The following is a 21,335-nucleotide window of genomic DNA, read 5'->3' on the forward strand; positions in this document are numbered from 1 at the left end:
GGCTGTGTTCACCTCAGTGCTGCGTGTGTTGAACATGTCAACCACAGCCACAGCACTGCTCCTGCTGCTTCACTTACATTTTCAATCTGTCTCTCTTTGTCTCTGTCTCTCTGTTTCTCTCTCTCTCTCCTCACCCAGTAGCATGGTGTCATTACTTGATTGGGACATGAAGGAGTCCAGTGATTTGCAAGTGGAACAAAACTGTAAATTGTAGCAGGAAGTGTTCAGTGCTGCTGTCAGCCAGAGCCCAATGACTGCTTTGGACCTTGAGATATCCTGTGCAGAGTCAGTAGAGGAAGGCAACAGTGTCATGATTCTTGCATAACCTTTCTTGTAAACATGTATGTTTGGATTCCTTATGGTGTAACAGTTAATTTTATTATGAACACTGAGTGTGGCAATAAACAGCAGCACAAAAAGACAAAGGAGGACATTACATCCTACATTAGTCTTTTGCATTACTTAGTTAGAACTAACACACCGCCCCCTCCACCTCTCCCACATGCCCCCCCCACACACACACACAAATTTACTCAGAGTCAAGCAGATGTCAGAACGTGTGTGTGTGTGTGTGTGTGTGTGTGTGTTTGTGTGACGCACAGCACCATGCCCACATCCATTTAATATTGTGTAAACATGCTCTTGCTCTGGCATGCAAGTCCTCCCATACATGGAGAGTGGAGTCTTCCCTTCGCCTGCTGGAACTGCACTGCACTCTGTGAACATCCCCCCCACTCAACCCACCCACCCTGACTCATACCCATCCCCTCCACTGACTGGGCCGGAAGACTGTGGATCTTGATGATGGCTCTGTGTTTTTATATGTGGAATCTTCTAGATGGCTCCATGGTACATCATGTGCTCTCCTTCCCCCTCTCATTTCTCTCTGTGGGTGTGTGTGAGTGTGTATGAGTACATGCATGCTGCATTGACTATGAGGTTTAATGCGCATCTTTAATGCGGTTTGGCAGATGTTAAATTTGCAAACATATTTAAACATTTAAAATATTGCAACACATTTAAAATCAGGTCTGTGGTATGTAAGTTTATGGCACATTGATTTTGTAACTCTGACCCAACAGGGCCATCTTCTCCTCAAGCGGTCATGCTATAAGAATGTTCCCTTGATCCCATTTAAGTATTAGAAAAACACAGAGCTGAAAATCAGATGAAGATTAGGGGAGAAATCTCTAGTGTGTTTTAAATACAGCTGTACAGATGAATCCATTCACTCACCATATTTCTTGAATGTGTCCGTGATTACCAGAGGGGAACATATGGCAGGGAAGAAGGCTCAGATTACTTCCTCTATGTTCATTTTCTTAGTACATGTTTCAACAGAAAGAGATGCCTCAGTAGTATCCCCAGTCTGACACTGTACTACAAAGGATTCCTGAACTTCTAGATCGGTGAATCATGATTAATGGTATACCAATTAATCTATTGTTGAAATAAAGCCCCTTAATTGAGAGAGAGAGAGAGATAGAGAGAGAGAGAGAGAGAGAGAGAGAGAGGGAGAGAGAGAGAGAGAGAGAGAGAGACCTAGGTGCACTGATGTGTTGAATGTACAGATGTGTGGACAGCTGTTGCTTTATGATCTTTTTATGTGCATATGTCTGGTGGCTAGTCAGATGTCTGACATGCATGCTGCACTTGTATGTCTAAATCTCCTTTTTCATCTAATGTACTCATATAGGATCCACTTTCATTAACCCACCAGGGAAAAAAAAGTGGTGAAATGTCCAAAAAGTGGTGAAATTGACTACAATGTCCAACATGAAATTTATATTAAATGGAGAATTGTTGAATTGTTTCTCAAACCAGTGAGTACAATCACGATGGTGTCATTAGAAACTCTGAAAACTAAAAGTTGTACATTGTAACATAACAATACAGTTGAGCAGTTTTCAGGACACTAACAACGAACGTGTGAGAATGCTGTGCAAAAAAAACAAAAAAACCAAAACCATAACTCAGCAAAGCACTGCATTATTTAACAGAACTCATTCCTGAAAGGGATAATCGTTTTAAAATAGTAAATGCAAAGCATGCTATAAAATAACAAATAAAATGGGCAGCCAGCTTTGAGGCATATATTAAGTTGTGCCTGGTAGGAATCCTTCCGTTTTCCCATCCCTTAGGTTTTGGGATTTGGTGGGTTTCCTTTATTGTTTCCTGGTGAGAGCAATCATAGTTGAATGTGCTAATTTAGCATGTTTGCCTTGCTTTTATTTTGCTATTGCTGAAGGCGAAAAGATACAATTGAGTGGTACACACACACACACACACACACACACAAATAAAAGTTTCTGGAAAAATTCCTAAAGCTGGCCACTGGAAGAACCAAGCAAAACTAAGCTGCTCTAATTTTGAATTCCAGTTTTTTCAATGCTTGGTTTTAATAAGCAAAGTTGTTCTGAGAGGCATCTCTATATAACCAGTCATGGAAACTGGGATGAGAGCTGAATCTCCCACAGATCTCTAACCCCTACAGTATAGATCACCAAGTAGTGGTCATTCTCATTCATACATTCTGTCCTACTGGTCCACTGCTATCAGAAACTATTTCATAAAAAGGAATCTCCAGTAATAATAAGTGCACAGACAATCTGTCCTGTTTTGAAACCTGATCAATATCTGTGTACACACACACACACACACACACACACACACACACACACACACATACACATACACAGACACACACACACACACACACAGTGTAAGAGATTTGTAAAAGCAGCAATATTTAATATGTATTCTGAGTCAGCACTGTTGTATTACAACATCGATTACACGGTTGATCAAACATGCGTTTGCATGGGATAGAATGACAAACAAATAATAATAAAAAAAGGCCTAATGTGAGTGGAACTGAATAAGGGTGGGGCAAAAGGGCGAGCTGAGAGTTTATTGGACATTGCATAAGGAGGTGGGAGGTTATGTGAGACAGATGGACAGTTGCAAGGGATGGAGCGGAAAAACAATAGGACCAAAACTGTAGAGGAGAGAAAGACTGGAAGAGTGTAGATCAGGAGGTAGACTTGTACCTCTGTCTAGAAGCAGAAGCAGAACTTCTGGCTGATAGTCTCTCTCTTTCTTTCTCTACTTTCATTTCCATTCAGCTTTTCATTTACAATATTGCCAAAAGAATATTAAAACCGCAAGATTGTACATTTACAAAATTACAGAACATAATAATTGCTATATCTTACTAATAATTCCATGAAAAGAACTGTAATTAACATGAAATAATATATGTAGTCAAGATGAGGGGGGAAAAAAAAAGTTAAACAAATATAAAGGTGCTTTCAACCAGGGCTGTGTGTGTGTGTCTGTGTGTGTCTGTGTGTGTGTATGTGTGTGTGTGTGTGTGTGTGTGTGTGTGTGTGTGTGTGTATGTGTGTGTGTGTGTGTGTATGTGTGTGTATGTGTGTGTATGTGTGTGTATGTGTGTGTATGTGTGTGTGTGTGTGTATGTGTGTGTGTGTGTGTGTGTGTGTGTGTGTGTGTGTGTGTTTGTATGCTCACGTGTTGTGTTCGGGTGGTCTACTCACTGTCTCTCATGTGGTGGCAGGCAGATGTATATCATCCAGCTAAAGTTCTGCTATCTCTATTTTCTCCTAATAGATTGAGCAGTATTAGACACATAGCTACAGTTGGGTGTATCATCTCAAATTTTGTAAAGTAAATTCAATCACTATTTTACCTTTAGTCAGAAAGTGTTGCTTCTACAGTCCTGTCTACAGTCTCAGTATCTGTCTCTGTTCTCTCTGGGCAGCCATGACTTCTTATATCTCATACTGGTGTGCATGGCCAGGCTGTGTTCACAGCATCTGTTCTTTGTCAGCATGGTCCACTGTGAGCAGGTAGTCTGCTACAGTCTGCTATCATTGTAGGGCCAGATAGCAGTGCATTTTGCTTTGTGCCTGTATTTGTGCGCTCCAATGGGTGATGTAGTATTTTGTTTTGAAGTGTTATAATTTGGTTTGGCTTCTCTCTGCTCAGCTCTGCATTGCAAAGCATTAAGAGTGATAGGAGTGAGGGAGACACCTTTTTTTATTAGTCAGTATTTATTCATTTTATGTGTGCTATGTTTTCTTGTGATCTGGCTCTTTTCTGGGAAATGATTGTTATGGTTTGTTTTAGGTGCAGGTTCTGCTGTAGCCCCTGCTCTGTGTTGGACAGGTGAACCAGGCCATCTTTACAGAGTTGTGTAGAGAGAGACCAGTTACTGCAGTGTTCTAAAATGGTGGAAAATTAATTGATATAGCCATGGAATAATGTGATTTTTCTCACTCCGTGCACTTGAGAAAGGTTTATACTGCACTTATTACTTGTGTACCGCAATTTGAAGTCTATGAAACATGCAAATATTTAGTTTTTGTTCTGGTTAACATGTAAGTTATGGTGTATAAATATGATCTGGTGTGTAATGATTTGGTATGAATCCAGTCTGACTTTTATTTAAGTCTCTGTGCTACATAAGGAAATCTATAAGTCTCAAACTAATAACACTACAGCAAACCTTCCAGAACAACGTTCACACAGATGCGCTGTAGTTATTGGGGTCAAACCTATTTCCACTTTTGAAATGGGTGTTAAAAGACCTTGACTTCAGATGTCAGGGACATAATCCACTCAGAATCATACTGAATAGTTTGAGAATGGCCAACTGTGTGCTAATTTAAGATGGCCTCAGGCATGCTTGCTTTTTTTTAGATTTTAGGGGCTATATTTTATGTCTAAGTACCTGCTCAGTAATGGGGGAGTCCAAGGGATTCTTTTAAGTTTTATTGTTGGTATATATATATATATTTAATTTTACAGTTATATGCCTTTGTAGAGGTATCTCCTTGACGCCTAGCTATGTTCACGCCCCCCCCCCCCTCTCTTTCTTTCTCTTTTTATAGAGGTTGTCTAACTAGTCTAACTGCAGTCCCTGGATGTGAGCCATGGTATAGCTGCCCCCACTAAACACTGACTCGGGGGAAACATTCTAAAACCTGTCTGTCCACTCTGCGTGAATTTCCCAGAAGTCTGTTAAAGAGCGGCTTGACCCAAGGCCAGTGAGGTCTTCCTAAGAGTCAAGCATTCCACTGGGACTCCTGGTGCTAAAGCATTAAGAATTACTCAGGGCTGGGTGGGGGGGGGTAACAGTAGAATTCAACAACTGCTGTAGACGAATTACAGGGCTAAGAGCCAAAGCTCGTGCTGATTACAGAGAGATGGTACACTACCTTACATCAATGCAGTCCAGCTCTCCCTCAGACATAAGCACTTTCTCAGCTATTTCATTAAAACCTGGTGCTCCCTTAGATATCAGGGCTGACCTAAATTAGATTTCTATTAAGGAAAAAAAAAAAACAATCTCTTAGAGCTGAGCTGGACCACTTCCTTACCTACTGTCTGCATTAAAAAGAACAGTCTAGAAATGGGAGCTTCCTGATTAGCACGGGTACATTCCCTGCAGGACCTCAGCTCGCTATGGTAACCATGCAGGATGTGTTAATCGGTGTGTCAGCATGGCCCAGTGCAGCAGCAGCAGTACTGGTGGCCTGGAGCATGCTGGGATAGTAGCAACACCTGAGGTCATTATAGCTTAATAGCCTGATATTTTTCTCTTAGATGGGTCAAAGCAACTGCATGCTGCTGAGTTTACATGCATCATTGCAATGCGTTTTATGTGGAACTGGCTAAATTGCTAGGAGAGCAAACAGATTAATGGCCTTTATCACTGTCCTATATTCCTTGAAAGTGTTGAAGCCATAGCAACCTCTTAAAAGATGTCTGATAAGGTCTGTTTGGTTTGTTTGACTACCAAAATAAGATGTTCTGCCAAGCTGTAAATTATTAATCTTTTTGCATTACCCTGTGGTCTTTTAAGACATATGAATATCAATGAAATGTATTTTACCCAAAGCATGGTTTTAAATAGAACCTGATCCAGATACACCACTTTGCCTGTGCTGACCTAGAAAAGTCTCTCTTTCTCCTCTTTCTCTCGCACCAATCAACTACACTCTTCCTCATACTTATGTTCAGAACCTATTAAGACACACATCTATGGATAGCAGACGTGCTACCATATACAGACCGAAATCACCAACCCCTACACACACTTTACTATCTCAGTTATGGAGATGCACATCATTATCGTAATTAGCATTTGTGTTTGTGTGTGTGTGTGTGTGCTTGTGTGTCTGCCTGCCTTAGGACTTAAGATTCCTTTAGCTAAAATACTATTCACAAAATAATAAAAGTGGGTGATTCTCTATTATTCATTTTTTCCCCATTTTTATATATTTATCCTTTAGTCTAATAGACTATTGTATAAAGTTACTTTGTTCATGTTTTAAACACAACTATTCACACTGTAATTTTGAATGGTCTAGAATATATCGTACTTATTCTGTTAAACTCATCATAAACTGGTTACCATACACTCTGTAAAGAAAGAAAAGGTTGTTTGTCTTTTTCCCCTATTCATGATTCAGGCTTGCTGCCCTATATCCTAAAAGCTGTCCCACTATCAGCATGTGCCTGCAGTAAAAGAATACACAGTGATGGCGCTTATTTAAAAACACTTATGCTGTTAAATAGTGTTACATATTTTACATATGTACACAGGTAAAATGTTTAGGTGAGCATAAATGCTAGTGAACACAATTTAAAATACAATGGAAAACTGCTGAAAAAGTTCCACTCCACAACCCAGTGCCATGGCTCTATTGTCTCCATGGTCACATCTTTATGGCAATAATCAACAAAACACCAGACTCCCCCATCTCTCTCTCTCTCTCTCTCTCTCTCTCACTCACTCACTTCTCTTGCGTCTTGTCTTTGTCTCTCTCTTTTGCTCCTCTTAATCTTTCTCTCCTCTTTCTCTCATCTCTTCTCTCCTCTAACACCCAGTCTGATTCTTGTCCAGCTCTGTGTGCACATGGAATATCTGTTCTCTACAGACATACTTTCCATAAGTTCTTTCATGTATTGTCTCTCTCTCTCTTTCTCTCTCTTCTCTTGATCACTCACTCTCTATGTCTCCTCTTTTCTCTCTTTGGCTTTCCTTCTACTCTCTTCTGTCTCTTTGAAGTTTCTCTCTCCTTGTAGTATCTTTCTCTTTCTTTCTCTTCTCTGTCTTCTCTCTCTGTCCCTCTCTCTATCTCATCCCTCCAGAGGGCTTGGCCTGTCCCCTGGCTCTCTTTCTGTTCCCTGAGGCATGATATCATGGCACCTGTGGTGACTTTCTTACACCGTTCTCTTTAATCAGAGCAGTGACCTCTGGGAAATCATCCAACTGTGAGGCACCCTGATGCGGCGTGACCAAATGATTCAGCTCCTGTCAGTACAAATCACTTACAGCGCAACCCAGATTGGCTGTGCGAGTGTCAGACAGAAAAGTGTGAGTGGGTTGGTGTGTGAGTTTGAGCACAACTACTTTACAAATTATTTTTTATAAGTCTCTGGGGAGTGTGTCTCACTGCAGAGCTGGAAACTATACACAGGTATGCAATATTCCAAGCCTTACTATCATTTTCAGACATATCTCTTACTCTTTCACTACATTCTCCTCATCTCTCTATCTCATTTGTCGCCTTAATATTTTTCTCTCCCTCCACTTCTTTCATTTTTCCTAATCATCAGATCATCATCCTGAATAATAATTACTTCTCCATCCCTCTTGGAACTGGACTCTACTATTCCAGCAGTGCAGTTCTGGTCCTCTAGAGTAGTGTTTCTCAATCTAATTATGGGGATCCACTGCATGGTCCATGCTTTTGTGCTAACCCAGTTCCCACTATGCCTGGACTAAGCATTGAGTGTTCTTAAGGCTTTGGTATAGGCACATTAGGACCTGTATAAGAGTAAAAACATGGACCATCCAGTGGGTCTTGAGAACTGGGATGAGAAACACTGCTCTAGTTAACCCTACTGTAGTGGACTGCTATTGATATTTTAGGGTTAGACTTAAGGTCGTTGCTTTCAAGTGCACATTGTTTGCACTCTGTCCCCAACACTAGCTGCTGCTGCTGGTGGCTTCTCTGTCCTCAGAGTAACTCCCAGAGATGTGGCTCAATAGCTGATTTTCTGTAGGAGATGACTGTGAGGGCACTGACTCAGAAATCCACCCCGACTCTTTCTAACCAATTCCTCCCTCTGGACTAGCAAACATCCGCTTGGTAACATCTTCTGTGGTCCATTGCTATGGCAACCAACATTCTTTCCTATTCTAGGTAGGTGTTGGGGAATGGGTAGCAGGTGAATCGATAGAAGCCACACATGGGTGCCGTATTTGCCCTTTCAACTCCATATACCCCATGGATCAAATAAAGTGTGTATCAGAGGAGCAGAAGGGAACACCCTCTGAACCCAGGAAAGGCCTTTGCCATCTTATAATCCTTTCTGTAGGTGAGCTTATTACCAACTTTGTTTAACCAAGTGTCAGTCAACTGGAAATTGCAACATAATGGTCATGTAGCTATGTGACAGTAGCATAGCTATGCAACTATGACAGTAAGTATATGGCTACATATATTTTTATATCTATTTGCATGTGAGCTCTCTAACAGTGGATATTTTCTTATATATTTATCCTCTAAAATTGTATGCTGATTTTAGTCATTGACATATAGTTTAAAAAAAAAAGATCTCTAATTAAATTCATTTTGTGTCATTCTGAACAAGTTTCATTAATATTACCTGTAGAAAGCTCTTAATATATTTCCACTACTCATACTCACTATTCATTCCACTACTATATTTTGTCATAAATTGTAATATTTGTTTTCATAACCTTACAATGCTATTACTTTTATTTGCCTTGTCTGTGCTATCTCCCATCATGTCTGATTTGCTTGTGATCTTTGTAGGGCTATGCTATGAACAAGCCATGTGTATTTGTTCAATGTTTTCTCTCTGTGTGTTTGTCTAAAACTACACCCAAAGAGGTTTCTCCCATCTGGATAGCCATACGAGTCTTCTATCAATTATCCATCTCTCACCAAACTGTAGTTAATGTCAGCACTGTGTATTCGGGTACAAAAAGTGCTTTGTTGCCGACATTGTCATGACTGTAACGGAGGGTTTTCAAAACAAGCATTTTTCTGAAAAGACCTCTAAACATCTCTCTCATAACACTGTGCAGAGAGATTTACACCATTTCCAGTTTACTTGAAACATTCTTGGTTCCAGATTCAATTCAGTAAGCAACTTATCAGCAAATGACTTTCCATGTCTCATGTGACCAAACAGCCTACTTACAGTCAAGCAGACAGGCTGCAAACCCTATCCAAATTTCTTTGTTACACCAATGTCCCCCTAATGCCTGATGATTTGGTAACTCAACATTGATGGGGTTGGTGCTTTCTAGTACTCCAAGTCCTTGAACTCACCTTAGTCACACTCTTCATTAACTCCAAGATGGGATCTCCAACTCCAGTCTTCCAGCACAGCACAGCTACACCACAACTCTGATTAAATGATTTCACTTAGTTCATAATGCTGGAGCTGAAGCCTGAATGATTGGGCCATTGTGTGTGTCTATAGCTCTTGACTGCACTCATTCATCCAGTTGATCTTTTATTTATCATGCCTGCTGGCTCTTGTAGAGTGGAGTTGGCAGGTGGAGGATGTCTGTGTCAGGTAATTACTGATTGGCCAAAGCCACGCAAAACAGAGCAAGCTACTACATGACAGCTGATTCGCTTTGCCATGGAGCAGTGTTGGCAAAGTCAATAGAGCAATGGACTGTAGAGAGTGAATTCTTGTTTGTCTGCCACACAGGGTTACTGCGTCTGTCAATGTTCTAATTAAAGAATACAATCAAAAGTTTAAATATTATTTAACTTTAGTGTTGGTTTACTCCCATGTGAGGCCCAACCAAACACACGGACCATATAGATCCACCCAGCATCTTGACACTGTTCGGATTCCATCCATTTGATGCACTGCATTTAGCTACTTTCCCAGACAGTCAATCTGGACAGTGGTAGTTACTGCATGTCCATTCCAAAATGGAGTATAGACTGAATCAGGCATCTACCTGATGGTGTGAAGATTCAAGATCTTAGTTGCATCTGTAAGACAATGCTGCATAGCTGGTGGTGGAAGCCTGCACAGATTGATGGAAGCCTGCAGTTACATGGTATAAGGACTCATAACTGAAATGACCAAAATTGGCAAAAAAAATGTAACTGCACCATAAATTGTATCAATAAAATATTAGTATTGTTGGAAGGATTGAAAGGCTTGGTAGCAAAAGTAAAATCTTATGGTTGTATTTCACCATAAGGATGGATGGATGATAGTCTTGAAACAATCACAACTTATAACAAAATGATTTAATTTGGGTTAAAATTAAATGAAATTTATATATATATATATATATATATATATGATAAAGGCTTTATTTAAGCTTTATTTAGACCTGTGCTAAAAAAGAAAAAGAACATGCACTTTACTGTCAAATAGTATTCTAGCCTGGACACAGTCCACAGTCCACATGGATAGGATTGGCCTTCGGTTTTAGATGACATGCACAGAGTATGTTAAAAGACACTCTGTTAATTAAACTGTGTCTAGATGTCACCTCACCAATTAATAATGCATCTGCTTTACTGTTGTTACAGTGATATGAGGAAATGAGCAGCAGGCTGATCTAAAAGTGGAACTCTGCGTTCTTATAGGAGATAGCACTATCAGACTATAGCATCAAAGCCCTATATTTCTGCAGTGATTCACATTTAATGGTGGTACATCCTGCTAGTCCAGTGCTCCAGGCTGGATTGCTGTTAAGTGCCAATATTGGCTTGGGAGTGCTAGTGAATGCAATGCTTGGATCAGCCTCTCCAGGGCACAGTGTATGGTTAGAAAGTGTTTCAGGTGTTCTACTCTACTTGGTGTTTTAATGCTAAGTTTTCTGCAGAGTGGAGCAGGTGCAGAGCAATGGAGTAGAAGGGTTGTGGTCTTTTTTCAGTTGTTTTCTGCCTGCTGTTTCACTTGCTGTATCACTTTTTCCCTTCACACCTGCACCTCGCCCCCCCCCCCCCCCCGCACACACACCTAGTTATTGGAAAATGATTACAACTCCATTATAATTGAATAAATGCTTAGCCATGGCACTGAGACATGTTTGACTTCTCACCTGCTTAAGGCTCCTCATCACTGGCCTCTTCAGTAAATGCTGTCTTGTAGGGTTATGGCAAAAAATCAAAGACAGTGCTAATAGTTATGATAAAAATGTTGGCATAAGGTTTCTTTAGTTATTACTTCCAGAGAGGGAAAAAATACATAAAAATGTAAAAGATAAAAGGTTAAAAAGGTAAAGACCACACCTGGAAAAAAAGTGGTACACAGTGAAAGACCAAGAACACTTTCCATAGAAGTGTGCTAGGAAGGCATCTGAAATAAGCTGACTTGTGCATGGTGCTGAAGCGCCACAGTAGTGCATGACCACCTGAAGAGAAAGTACCTCCTTTTTTGAATGGCCTAATTATCTGTACCATTCTTTTTCTTAGCCATTGAAAACATTTAGGAACAATGACTGCAGCAAACCCGTGGCTCTTTGCTGCTAAAAAATTAAAAACTACTTGATTTATAAGGTTGTTGTTTTTTCCGATTATGACCTTTCTTAATTGTAACACATTTGTATATGGTGAAAATGGTCCCAGAACAGAAATAATTCTAGGTTACACTTGCACAACAAACTATTGTACTGTTTATGACCACTCCCCATTACAGCCAGACTATGTTGCATCTATCCAATTCACTTCTAGCTGTGAATATTTCCATTTTATCCAGGTCTAAATATGCTAAGGTGTGTATGTATGTGTGCATGTTTGTGTAAATGTTGGAAGAAAATCTCATGAGAGAGGTAGTGTTAGACCTTTTAGTACAAATGCTTCATGGCCCTCCCCTTACAGGAATATGCTAATGAAGGTCACCTATCTCCCTAGCAACCCTGAACAGGTTGGCAGGCTCTAATACCAGAGCTGGTTTTCAGGAAGCCCAATGAGTGAGTTAATTACCCTGAACTGCCGCTCTCAACCAGGCCTCTCAATGGTCTTACTACAATCATTTGAATTTTGGGTAGAGAAATGAATCACACTCTTACAACGATAGTTTTAGAAGGCAAATGTTTCATTTCATGACAGTAGGCCACTGTATCTTCTTGGAAACAGTCTGATGAAAACCACTGTGTACTATAAATGGATTGTTATCAAAGGCAACTACCCAATTTTGGTGAAAGCTGAATAGACTATGGCAGTCATGTTGGAAAATTCACAGAGACACCATTTGCTTTAAACTTACATTCTTTCTGCATCCCAGAGAACTGTACTGAGATCTGTAATAAATTACCTTTATCAATGAGCATTCAGACCACATAAACCCAACCTCACCCACAGGCAGTAGCTAAGAGTGTACATATCCTAATCTTCATGGAATGGAACAGCCTGCCTCCACTGTGGATTCCTCATTGCCAACCTTTGTAGGCTCTGTAAATGGGCATACAGGCTTAAATAGCTTAACATGTGAACTAAACAGTGGCTGCATCACCAACAGCCCAGTCCTGATTCCTGATGCATGCTGACATAGCAGTTGATGTTAATGATAAGCAGTTTCACTAATGGGAGTTTTTAACCTAATAATCAAACAGCATCTGTGCCCAAGAGTCTATAACACTAAGCTCTGTTCATTGTTTAAAAACAAAGCATAGCCTTTCCGTGCTCTCCTTGTCCAATGGCATTGTCTAAATTTAGGGAGTGCCAATTAAAATAGTCTTCTTCCATTCAAGTTCAAAGGCAAGATCAGGGTCGTTAAAGAATCATTCAGAGCAGCCTTGTTCCTTGTGGGTCAACTATCTGACAATGTACATGAATCTTATAGAAAACAGGCACAGATTCAAAACCTCCATTAGAACTCACAGTACATACTGCATGTAACACTAATACCATCACACAGAGTTTATGCAAACAGGCTACACTCTTGATATGTGTTTGTTCGGCCAGGGTCTAGGAGTGGATGGAAAATATAATTCTCTCTGCTGACTGTTTAATTCCATACATCCCTCTATAAAGTGAAACAAATATGAGAGGCAGAGAGTAGGCTGCCCTAAAGATTTTTACAGGACTTATGTCAGCAATGATGGGTGCCAGGTCATATCAACATGAACAGAAGCTATTTCTTCCTTTTCCAACTCTTTTAGGTGGAAATTAAAATGAAGACATAATGCATCTTCAGTTGGTTCTCTCTCTCTCTCTTTCTGTGTGTGTGTGTGTGTGTGTGTGTGTGTGTGTGTGTGTGTGTGTGTGTGTGATTGTGTGAATATTACCAACCACACAGATACTGCCCCTTGAGGTTTTGTGGTCAGTGTGGTATTTTTGTCTTCACTCTGATGCCTGTGGATGGCCTGTCCTTGCGCCATCCAGCTCGGGTTGCATCTTAATGCAACCACCATGAGTTCCACCAGCTGTGGAAATGAGTCAGGCAATTGTGAAGGAAACAGTAAAGGGAAGACTTCCAGCATGACTTGGTCCATAACTGAAGTGTAATTTGTTGATTAAAGGTGAAGGGCACTGATTTTCAACCGCTACTCAATTTGATAACAATCACATAGCCATTTCAAATGATTGAAGCTTTTTTTTTTTTTCCCTGACTCACAGAGAGTTCACATATCAAATGTCAGAATTAGATCAGAAGTCCAATAATTACTAATGTACAAAGACTTGGGCACATAACTCAAAGAATAAGCTTTCACTGTCCCTTGAAATACTACTTTTCTCAGGTCAGCAATGCAGTGGTTTTAGATTCCCGTGTTTGACTTTTAGAGGACAGAGAGTCTTAACTGAGCTCTAGTGGAGTGTGATTGCTTTCCACCACCCCATCGCTGGAAAAGTGTAGGATATCTTTGGGATAAGATGGCACCTTATCTGTGCTAGAAGGTATGAATGAGTCACCTGTGGTTGAATTTTTATTCTCTGCACATATGCATCACTTAATTAAGATTTGCTTTTGCTTTTAGGAAAATGTAAACTCTGCCTTATGCTTCATGTTATGTCCCAATCAAATACCTATTATCCTCTCAAGCCTGGCAGGTAAAACACTTTACTCTGGTTTCAGAGTGGCTATTCACCTTCTGCTGCTCCTCTCATAACAACCAAACTACATCTTGCACAACAAAATATTCATATTTTGCATTAACAATCTCAAACACATTTCTGGGTCTCTTGAACACAATACTCTTCTGAATCTCTCTATAAGATATGACAAGCTAATGTAAATTAATACATAGAACTTACTCCAAGCAAAGGGTACATATTACACAGGCTTTCTGATAGTGAAGAATCTCACCCATGGAGAAGTCTGTCTCCTGTATGTATTTTTGGAGGTGATAACTCTACAGTATTGGGCAGGAGGGTGACAGTGAGAGTTATGGATAGTCCATATTGCACCTTCCCTGGTCTCGGCACAAAGTCAAGCATAATTAATGCACTATTAAAAATTCATCCATGCTGAAAAATGCATGCGGTGGAATCTGTGTAAGGGGTGTGGCACAATTCTAACCCTGCTGACCTGCAATTAAGCACAGAGAAACAAGCTTGCTGCCGCACAGCTGCTGTTAAACCCTCTGCTGACACTTTTATTGTGCAGTCATCCACGGCACCAGCATGAGAGCATGGGACTAAAGGGCTTTTCAGCCCAGACGGTGCAATAAATGGCACCATCTTCTCTTTCATTCATTCTCTCACACTCATTCCCCACTAACTCTCTCTACACTATCAGAGCTTTGAAATTTGCTAGCATGAAGAAGGGAGGCCATCATATAATACATACAAAACTGTCATTGTTTTTAAGATCTCAACACATACAGTACAAATGGGAGCAAGAGAAATACACATGAACAAGAGAAAAAAACTCCTGTATACTTCTGTTCCAGTGAGACCTGCCTAAAAATATATCAAGACTTTTTTTTACACAAAATATCAAAGCTTATTTTACACAACCAAGAAGTTAGAAGCTGATGCCAATCATTTATGCCTCAGATTACGTGTGTAGCTACTGCTTTCTCTGCAGTGAAAGTCGGCTTGGAAAGGCTTTCAGAGTCTGCCGTATGCCTTATGCTCTGCTGAGCTGAGGAAGATGATGCTGGGAGGATGCTGTAGAGGTTGAGGCTCCCTCTGGGGCACAAAGGACAAGTGGAGGTGGGAATATCCAGCAGGGTCACATTAGTCTCACAGGATTTGCACAACTTATCAGACTCTTGCTCACATGCCACGCAGCAGGTTTGCACGAGGCCAATGACTCGTATATTTGAGAAAGGCAGCAGCTCTAGTATGTAGGTGATTGTGAATTATGCTGGTTGATTCGGAAAACGCACACTTTTAAAATCATTTTTGTTTCTTGTTTAAAATTTTTTATCTGTGATTGTCTACAAAATAGTTATTGTCATTCAGAAATGGGATGGTTTACCAAACCTAGATTAAGCCTATCCTTGAACTAAAGTGCAGTGCCAATGGTGAATTACCACTGCAGATTCTTTTTAGTCTGTTTAGGCTTAATCTGTATCTGGGATACCAGCCCTGTATGTTTTATAAGAGCTGGGAGAGGCACCAAAGAGAGTAATACTGATGTAAGAAGAAAAAAACAACTGAAAAGGATGAGTGTGTGATTAAAGATGCTCTCTCTCAACTACTTCTGTCTGTGTCTGAAGTAAGAAAGGCACTGTTTCAGAGACAAACTCTTGAGAAAGCGCATATGACTGAAAAATGTAAAAAAAAAGCCCTCTTTAGGATACCACAGAGAGTCCACTTAAGTAGGTGCACAATGCTCTTCAAACTGAACTGTGTCTCTCTATGATTATAGACACTTCTGTGGCTAAGTGTTACCAAAGAAACCCAGTGCTGAAATATACAATGGAATGCTTCGGTCTAAGTAAGTGCAATAGCAAGAACCATATCTTGTGTTTTTATGTCTCCTACTTCTTCTGGCCAATGGTTCTCCATACTCTACAGCTCTCAAGGGGAACTGTCTGTCACTTGTGGAAGAGTGGAAAATATCCTCCAAAGTCATCTGACAGTGTTGTGATAATCAGCATGTAGATCTGCAGGATGAATATACAATGCAAATCCCTTTCAAGCTAATTGAACTGTGATGTATTTGCCTAATGTGCTACTCACTGGGTATTGCTTGACTGTAGTGTGCACTGCTAATTAGACTTGACAAGCATTTATATTAATGTACATGAATTAGTTATAGGTGTGGCCCCTATTTGCACTTTGCAATTATATGTATGATGAATATGCCTACATTTATTTTTATTATAAAAAAGTTTAATGTAATGAAGTAGTAGTATTACAGATGTAATAGTAATTGTTTAGCAGTGATAAAATTTATTTATTTTTTTTACATTTCTGCAACAGCAAAAATAACTCAGCACTATCAGGTAATGCAGATACTGCGTCACAGTATAATATATTTTCATAGGACTGTAGAAATGGCAGAGGTCTACTCCATTCTGACCTAACAGTCTGTCACTAGTTTAGATAAATGTAGAGTTCAAGAGCATTTGTGGGCTAAAAGCATGTGATTACTGATAATATCAACCCTATCTCCTGCAGTGGAGCTAATGCCATGCACACACCACTGGAGCTCCATTATACAGATTCTGGAGGCCTCTCAGGAACACTCTGGTGCATTACTTTGAATTGATCAGCATAGCGTTTTGCAATTAGCTTGATATGGAAAATGACATGAAAGCACTTACTTAGAACACATAGGATAGAGCAAAGGATATTGGCTCTTCTGGACCACTCCCATGTAATTCAAATTATAGCACTGTCACTTTGCCCTGCTCCAGTTTTATGTAGGTTATTATTACATCTCCATTACTGCACATCTGAAAGATGTCAGGATGCATTCTTTGATAACCCCTTTTTAAAAAGCCCTGTTTTTAAATGTATATACTATGCTGGACCTAGGATATATGACAGAGCTAGGCTCAGTACGTTAGAACACTGGAAACAGCATGCTGGACCATTTAAACAGGTGCATTTATGCAGTGACATATGAAGGGTTTTAGATGGGGAACAAAATGAGGCCATCGGGTGAATCAGAAGCAGGCCAGCTCTCCATGCAGCACTCACCTTTGCTGCGAAGGATGAGTTGGGCTTTTCTAAAAGATCCCAGAGTTTCTTGCGCTTCTCCATGCAGCAGGTATTGTCGAACTCTTCACCCTCCCTCTCCCTCATGGTTTCAGCCTCTCGCTTCAACTCCTCGTTCATCTGCTCTTTCTTCTGGTGGTACCGAGCCTGGCAGCAGGACTCCAGGTAAATTTCATCTATACCCCAGAAGTCCAGTTCTTGGCTGAATGAGAGAGCGCACATTTCCTCCATCATGTGCAACTTTCCCGTACGATAGAAATTCAGAATGGACGTGAAGGCCCCTGGATGTCTGTCAAAGAAGTACTCATTATCGTCCAGGTTATAGTCATCGCATACCTCCATTATGGATTCATGATTGTTGCAGTCTCGTAATTTACCGAGTCTTGTTCGAGGTAGCCGGTCCAGCGTTCTCCATAGCACCTCATGTAGGAGTCCACCAACATTCAGTCTCACCCGGCGGGAGCATGTTTTACTCCGGATAATTTCCACTGGCTCCGGTGGTAGGGAGGTGGTGGAACGAGAGCCAGTTTTAATCATCTCTTATAGTGCTTTCTTTGTAGAGAAGACCAAAAGAGTATTGTTGAACGTGTCTAAGACACAACCTTGGAAGAGAGTTATTGCCTAAATTTGGATCCGTACGCCTTCATTCTTGCATCTGCAAAAAGGGATGAAAGTAAAGTAATCAGAACTTTAGAATCAACATAAAGAGGTAACTAACACACAATGCCAGGTTCTCCATCCACTAATCAGAATGTCTTTGTGATTATAATCATGCAGACAGGTTCTTCCCGCCTCACTGTAGGGTTAAATTGCAGTTAACTTGCCTTTAAATGATCGCTGTCCAGTGCTGAAACCAGCACCCCTAACAAACCATTCATTCTCTTCAGCGTCTCTTCACTTTTTCTGACATTGAACTCAATTTATATGGATTAGCCTAAGCGTGAATCATACAGTCCTTTGAAACAGTGACTGTGTATACCGACTTGACATTTGAAGGTGGTCCTCTGTCCTACTCATCCCTCCTAAAGCTTAACTTAACTAACACAGATAAACAGGTTATATTTATAATTTAAAACAGATTAACTTCTTGGCAAGTCTTTTTGTTGGTCTGGGGATTCGTGTAGTAGTACAATATTTTGTATAGACTATAAGATCAGTTGGACACAAAATGTTACAAGGAATAGCCCATTAAATATAGGCATAACATATATATGGAGAAGTGTGATGTAGTTTGAACAATAGTTTGAATAGCGGGTTTTATATTGTGCATTTTCGCATAGTATTCTGCCAGTACAAAGTGACCCATGTGTTCTTGCTGTTTCTAAAAGTTTACAAAAAATCTTCTTTACAAATTAAGATTTAACATAGGTTGTTTATATCAAAGATCATCGTCCAAAACTGGACATAATGTCCGTAAATATGTGATATTCCTCCAGAGAAACTACAATCCATAACTTCATAAATTACACACCTTTAAACACAGATTTAGATTAATTTGTCACATGTTAATATAAATAGCCAACAAACTATAGAGAATATTGATCTCGTAAATCGCGGTAAACATGCCAACGTGAGACTGCGCTACGTACCCGTGTTTCGTGGGGACAGACTCAAGACAGGAACGCCAACCCTTATGTCGCCTGTGAGATTGTAGTTTATTAGCTACTCTCCTTTCCAAGTGTATTTTTAGCATCATCTTCATGGTATACTCGAACAGATAAACGTTTGCTGCCGATTCGATGGGCCATCCTTCCCTGTTTTTCACAAATCACGAACGTCAACAAGTAGACTATAAGCAGTAAATCCACACGATGTTTGTCGCCTGCTAAGGGAGGTTGTATTTGCGTGACGGTTGGGTGGCAGCTTCGACTGTTCTGCAGAGAGGGCTCCCCTCTTCGGCAGGCTTCTTTCTCTCTTTCTCTCTCTCTCTCTCTCTCTCCCTCTCTCTCTCTCTCTCTCACTCACTCACTCACTCACTCACTCACACATATACACACACACACAAACCAACCCCGATGCCCCTGCACGAATTTGCTATTTGCCGTTAAACATTGGCTAGACTTTTTGAGAAGTTAGTTTCTGGATTTTTTTCTTTGTGTGTGTGTGTGTGTGTGTGTGTGTGTGTGTGTGTGTGTGTGTGTGTGTGTGTGACCAGCTTGTTCCTATTCATGAATCTTCGAAAGTCATTACAAAGCTTTGTCTTATTGTGGTCTACTGCATAATTTAGGAATAATTTTGTTTCACTCTGTATTTATTATTATCTAGAACTGTGTCTGTTTTAGTTATATGAGTTGTTATAGGCTTGTCGTCGCAGAGCTTCCTTATCAATAGGATGAATAAGATGAGAGTCTGCCATTATATTTAAACATCATTACACATACATAAACATACAGACGTTAAAAACATAACTGCCGCCAGCAATAAGCCATTTAATTTTAATAATCATTGTAATGGCTTTAAAAACTGCATTATTGAATGGACCGCGAATGACCTCGTGTCTTAAATCGTTGAAATATGGGAGACGGTCCCTTTTAACTTCATAACTAGGCCAGTTCCTTTTGCGGTGGAACTGATTACTATTAGCTACTTGTAGATTTGTCACAATGTAATTATATAAAGCCAACGTTTTTACCAGTTTGTGAAATCGTGGCCTCTTAAACAATATTGTAATATGTTCCACAAATTCACATAACACCTGAAAATGAATGCATTTATTTAATGTTTTGCTTTAGTCAGGGCTAGTGCGTATAATGCTGAAATCACAGACAAGACACAAGGAACATTCTTCTGCACTCCATTTTTTTGGAGTCTTCGCCTTCACTTTTCTGCTGTACTAATTCTGGTGTCAACTTGGTCCCTTCATAAAGCTTACCAGGGAACCATTACATGCTGTTGTGTACATTTTTAGGATTAGTTTATTGTACAAGGACGACAGTGACAGAGTGCAGTGGAGAGGCAGTAATATTAGAACCTGCAGCTCTGTGGCCCTTTTTCAAATTTAATGCTTCATGTGGAATCGTAGACCAGCAGCAATTTAGCTATGTGTGAGGTGCTTAGAAATTAGCCGACCTGTCTCAAATATGATATTGGGTTGAAATTCTGTGTTTTTATTGACAATTACACAATATTTTAATGACAAGGGAAATTGCTGCATTTCAGCCATTGTGCCCAGCACCTTAACTCTGTCTAATACAGTTGAAAAAAGTTCTAGTGTTTCAGTAATATTTTCTTCACACAGCATAAACTGTACATTTGTAAATATAAGTAAAACATCTAGCATTGATAAAATATATATATTTAAAGGTACATAATGCAGTATATATATATATTTACATTAATATATACATAGGCATAAACTTGAAAATCATTAAAAAAATAAATATGTGTAGGTGTGTTGGTAAAGCATCTAGTTTAGGACATGCAGATAGTCACAGCACACAAGGCTGCTCTCTGAATTTATACTGGATCAGGAGCTCTGTGTTTGGCTGCACCATTCCAAAACCATAGCGACTGGCATCCACTTCGGGCACCTGAGCTTCCGGGTCACACAATTTCATGTCCAGATGGAACAGGACCAGAAACACAAACCTGTGCAGCACAGGGGACAAGATAGAAGGTATTTAGAAAGCTGGACAAGTTTGTCTCATACATTGTAAAAATGTATATCTTGGCTCATGAAACAAGACTTATGCATCCACTCTAAGCATTAGTGGCAAGTATATGTTTGCCTGTTGGAAAAATGCTTCTCCTGCCTTTTGATTGCTTTTGCCTGTGCAAGAAGAGGACTGCCTTCTTTAAAACAAACTAAATATTGATCCATGTATGCCTGTGTGTCTGATGTGTATGTGTGTGTGTGTGTGTGTGTGTGTGTGTGTGTGTGTGTGTGTATGTATGTATGTGCATGTGCCTGTGTGGATGCGTGTACTGATGATGATAATCTCTATGGCCCTGTTGCTCAAGGATAGTATGTGAACTGCAGAGGGTTGTCTTTTCCTTTGGGAATTCCTTTGTGTTCGAGGACACTCACTGTCTGATGGACTGGATGGCAAATGGCTTTCCCACACATGCATTAGTCCCAGCTCCCCACGGCATGGTGTAATACTTCAGACGCCTCCCACCTTTGAAGAAGTCTCTCTTTACTGATCCATCTGCTTTAAGAAACCTGTCATATTT

The 21,335-nt window shown here is 40.1% G+C and overlaps 2 protein-coding genes across 3 annotated transcripts in view; both read right to left on the minus strand.

Moving 5' to 3' along the window:
- LOC113569648 (potassium voltage-gated channel subfamily B member 1-like) overlaps positions 1-19,019 on the minus strand; it is a 35,973-nt gene extending 16,954 nt beyond the window's left edge. Inside the window, exons 1-2 of the mRNA XM_026997605.3 lie at positions 18,752-19,019; positions 17,145-17,817 (exon numbers count right to left, since the gene is read on the minus strand). Of these exons, the coding sequence (XP_026853406.2) occupies positions 17,145-17,699 (555 nt within the window). The 5' untranslated portion in view covers positions 17,700-17,817; positions 18,752-19,019. The remainder of the gene's footprint in view (positions 1-17,144; positions 17,818-18,751) is intronic.
- Positions 19,020-20,248: 1,229 nt separating this feature from the next.
- The window catches only part of LOC113569647 (prostacyclin synthase-like), an 11,869-nt gene continuing 10,782 nt past the window's right edge, over positions 20,249-21,335 (minus strand). Inside the window, exons 9-10 of one of the 2 annotated variants that reach the window (XM_081718432.1) lie at positions 21,281-21,335; positions 20,249-20,750 (exon numbers count right to left, since the gene is read on the minus strand). The exon at positions 21,281-21,335 is cut by the window's right edge and continues 6 nt beyond it. In XM_081718432.1, the coding sequence (XP_081574558.1) occupies positions 20,716-20,750; positions 21,281-21,335 (90 nt within the window). In that variant the 3' untranslated portion in view covers positions 20,249-20,715. Of the gene's footprint in view, positions 20,751-21,189 lie in introns of both variants that reach the window. The other variant, XM_026997604.3, reaches the window with a different exon arrangement.

Source organism: Electrophorus electricus, chromosome 7 (genome assembly GCF_041902795.1).
Source record: "Electrophorus electricus isolate QZ-2024a chromosome 7, ASM4190279v1, whole genome shotgun sequence".
NCBI lineage: Eukaryota > Metazoa > Chordata > Actinopteri > Gymnotiformes > Gymnotidae > Electrophorus > Electrophorus electricus.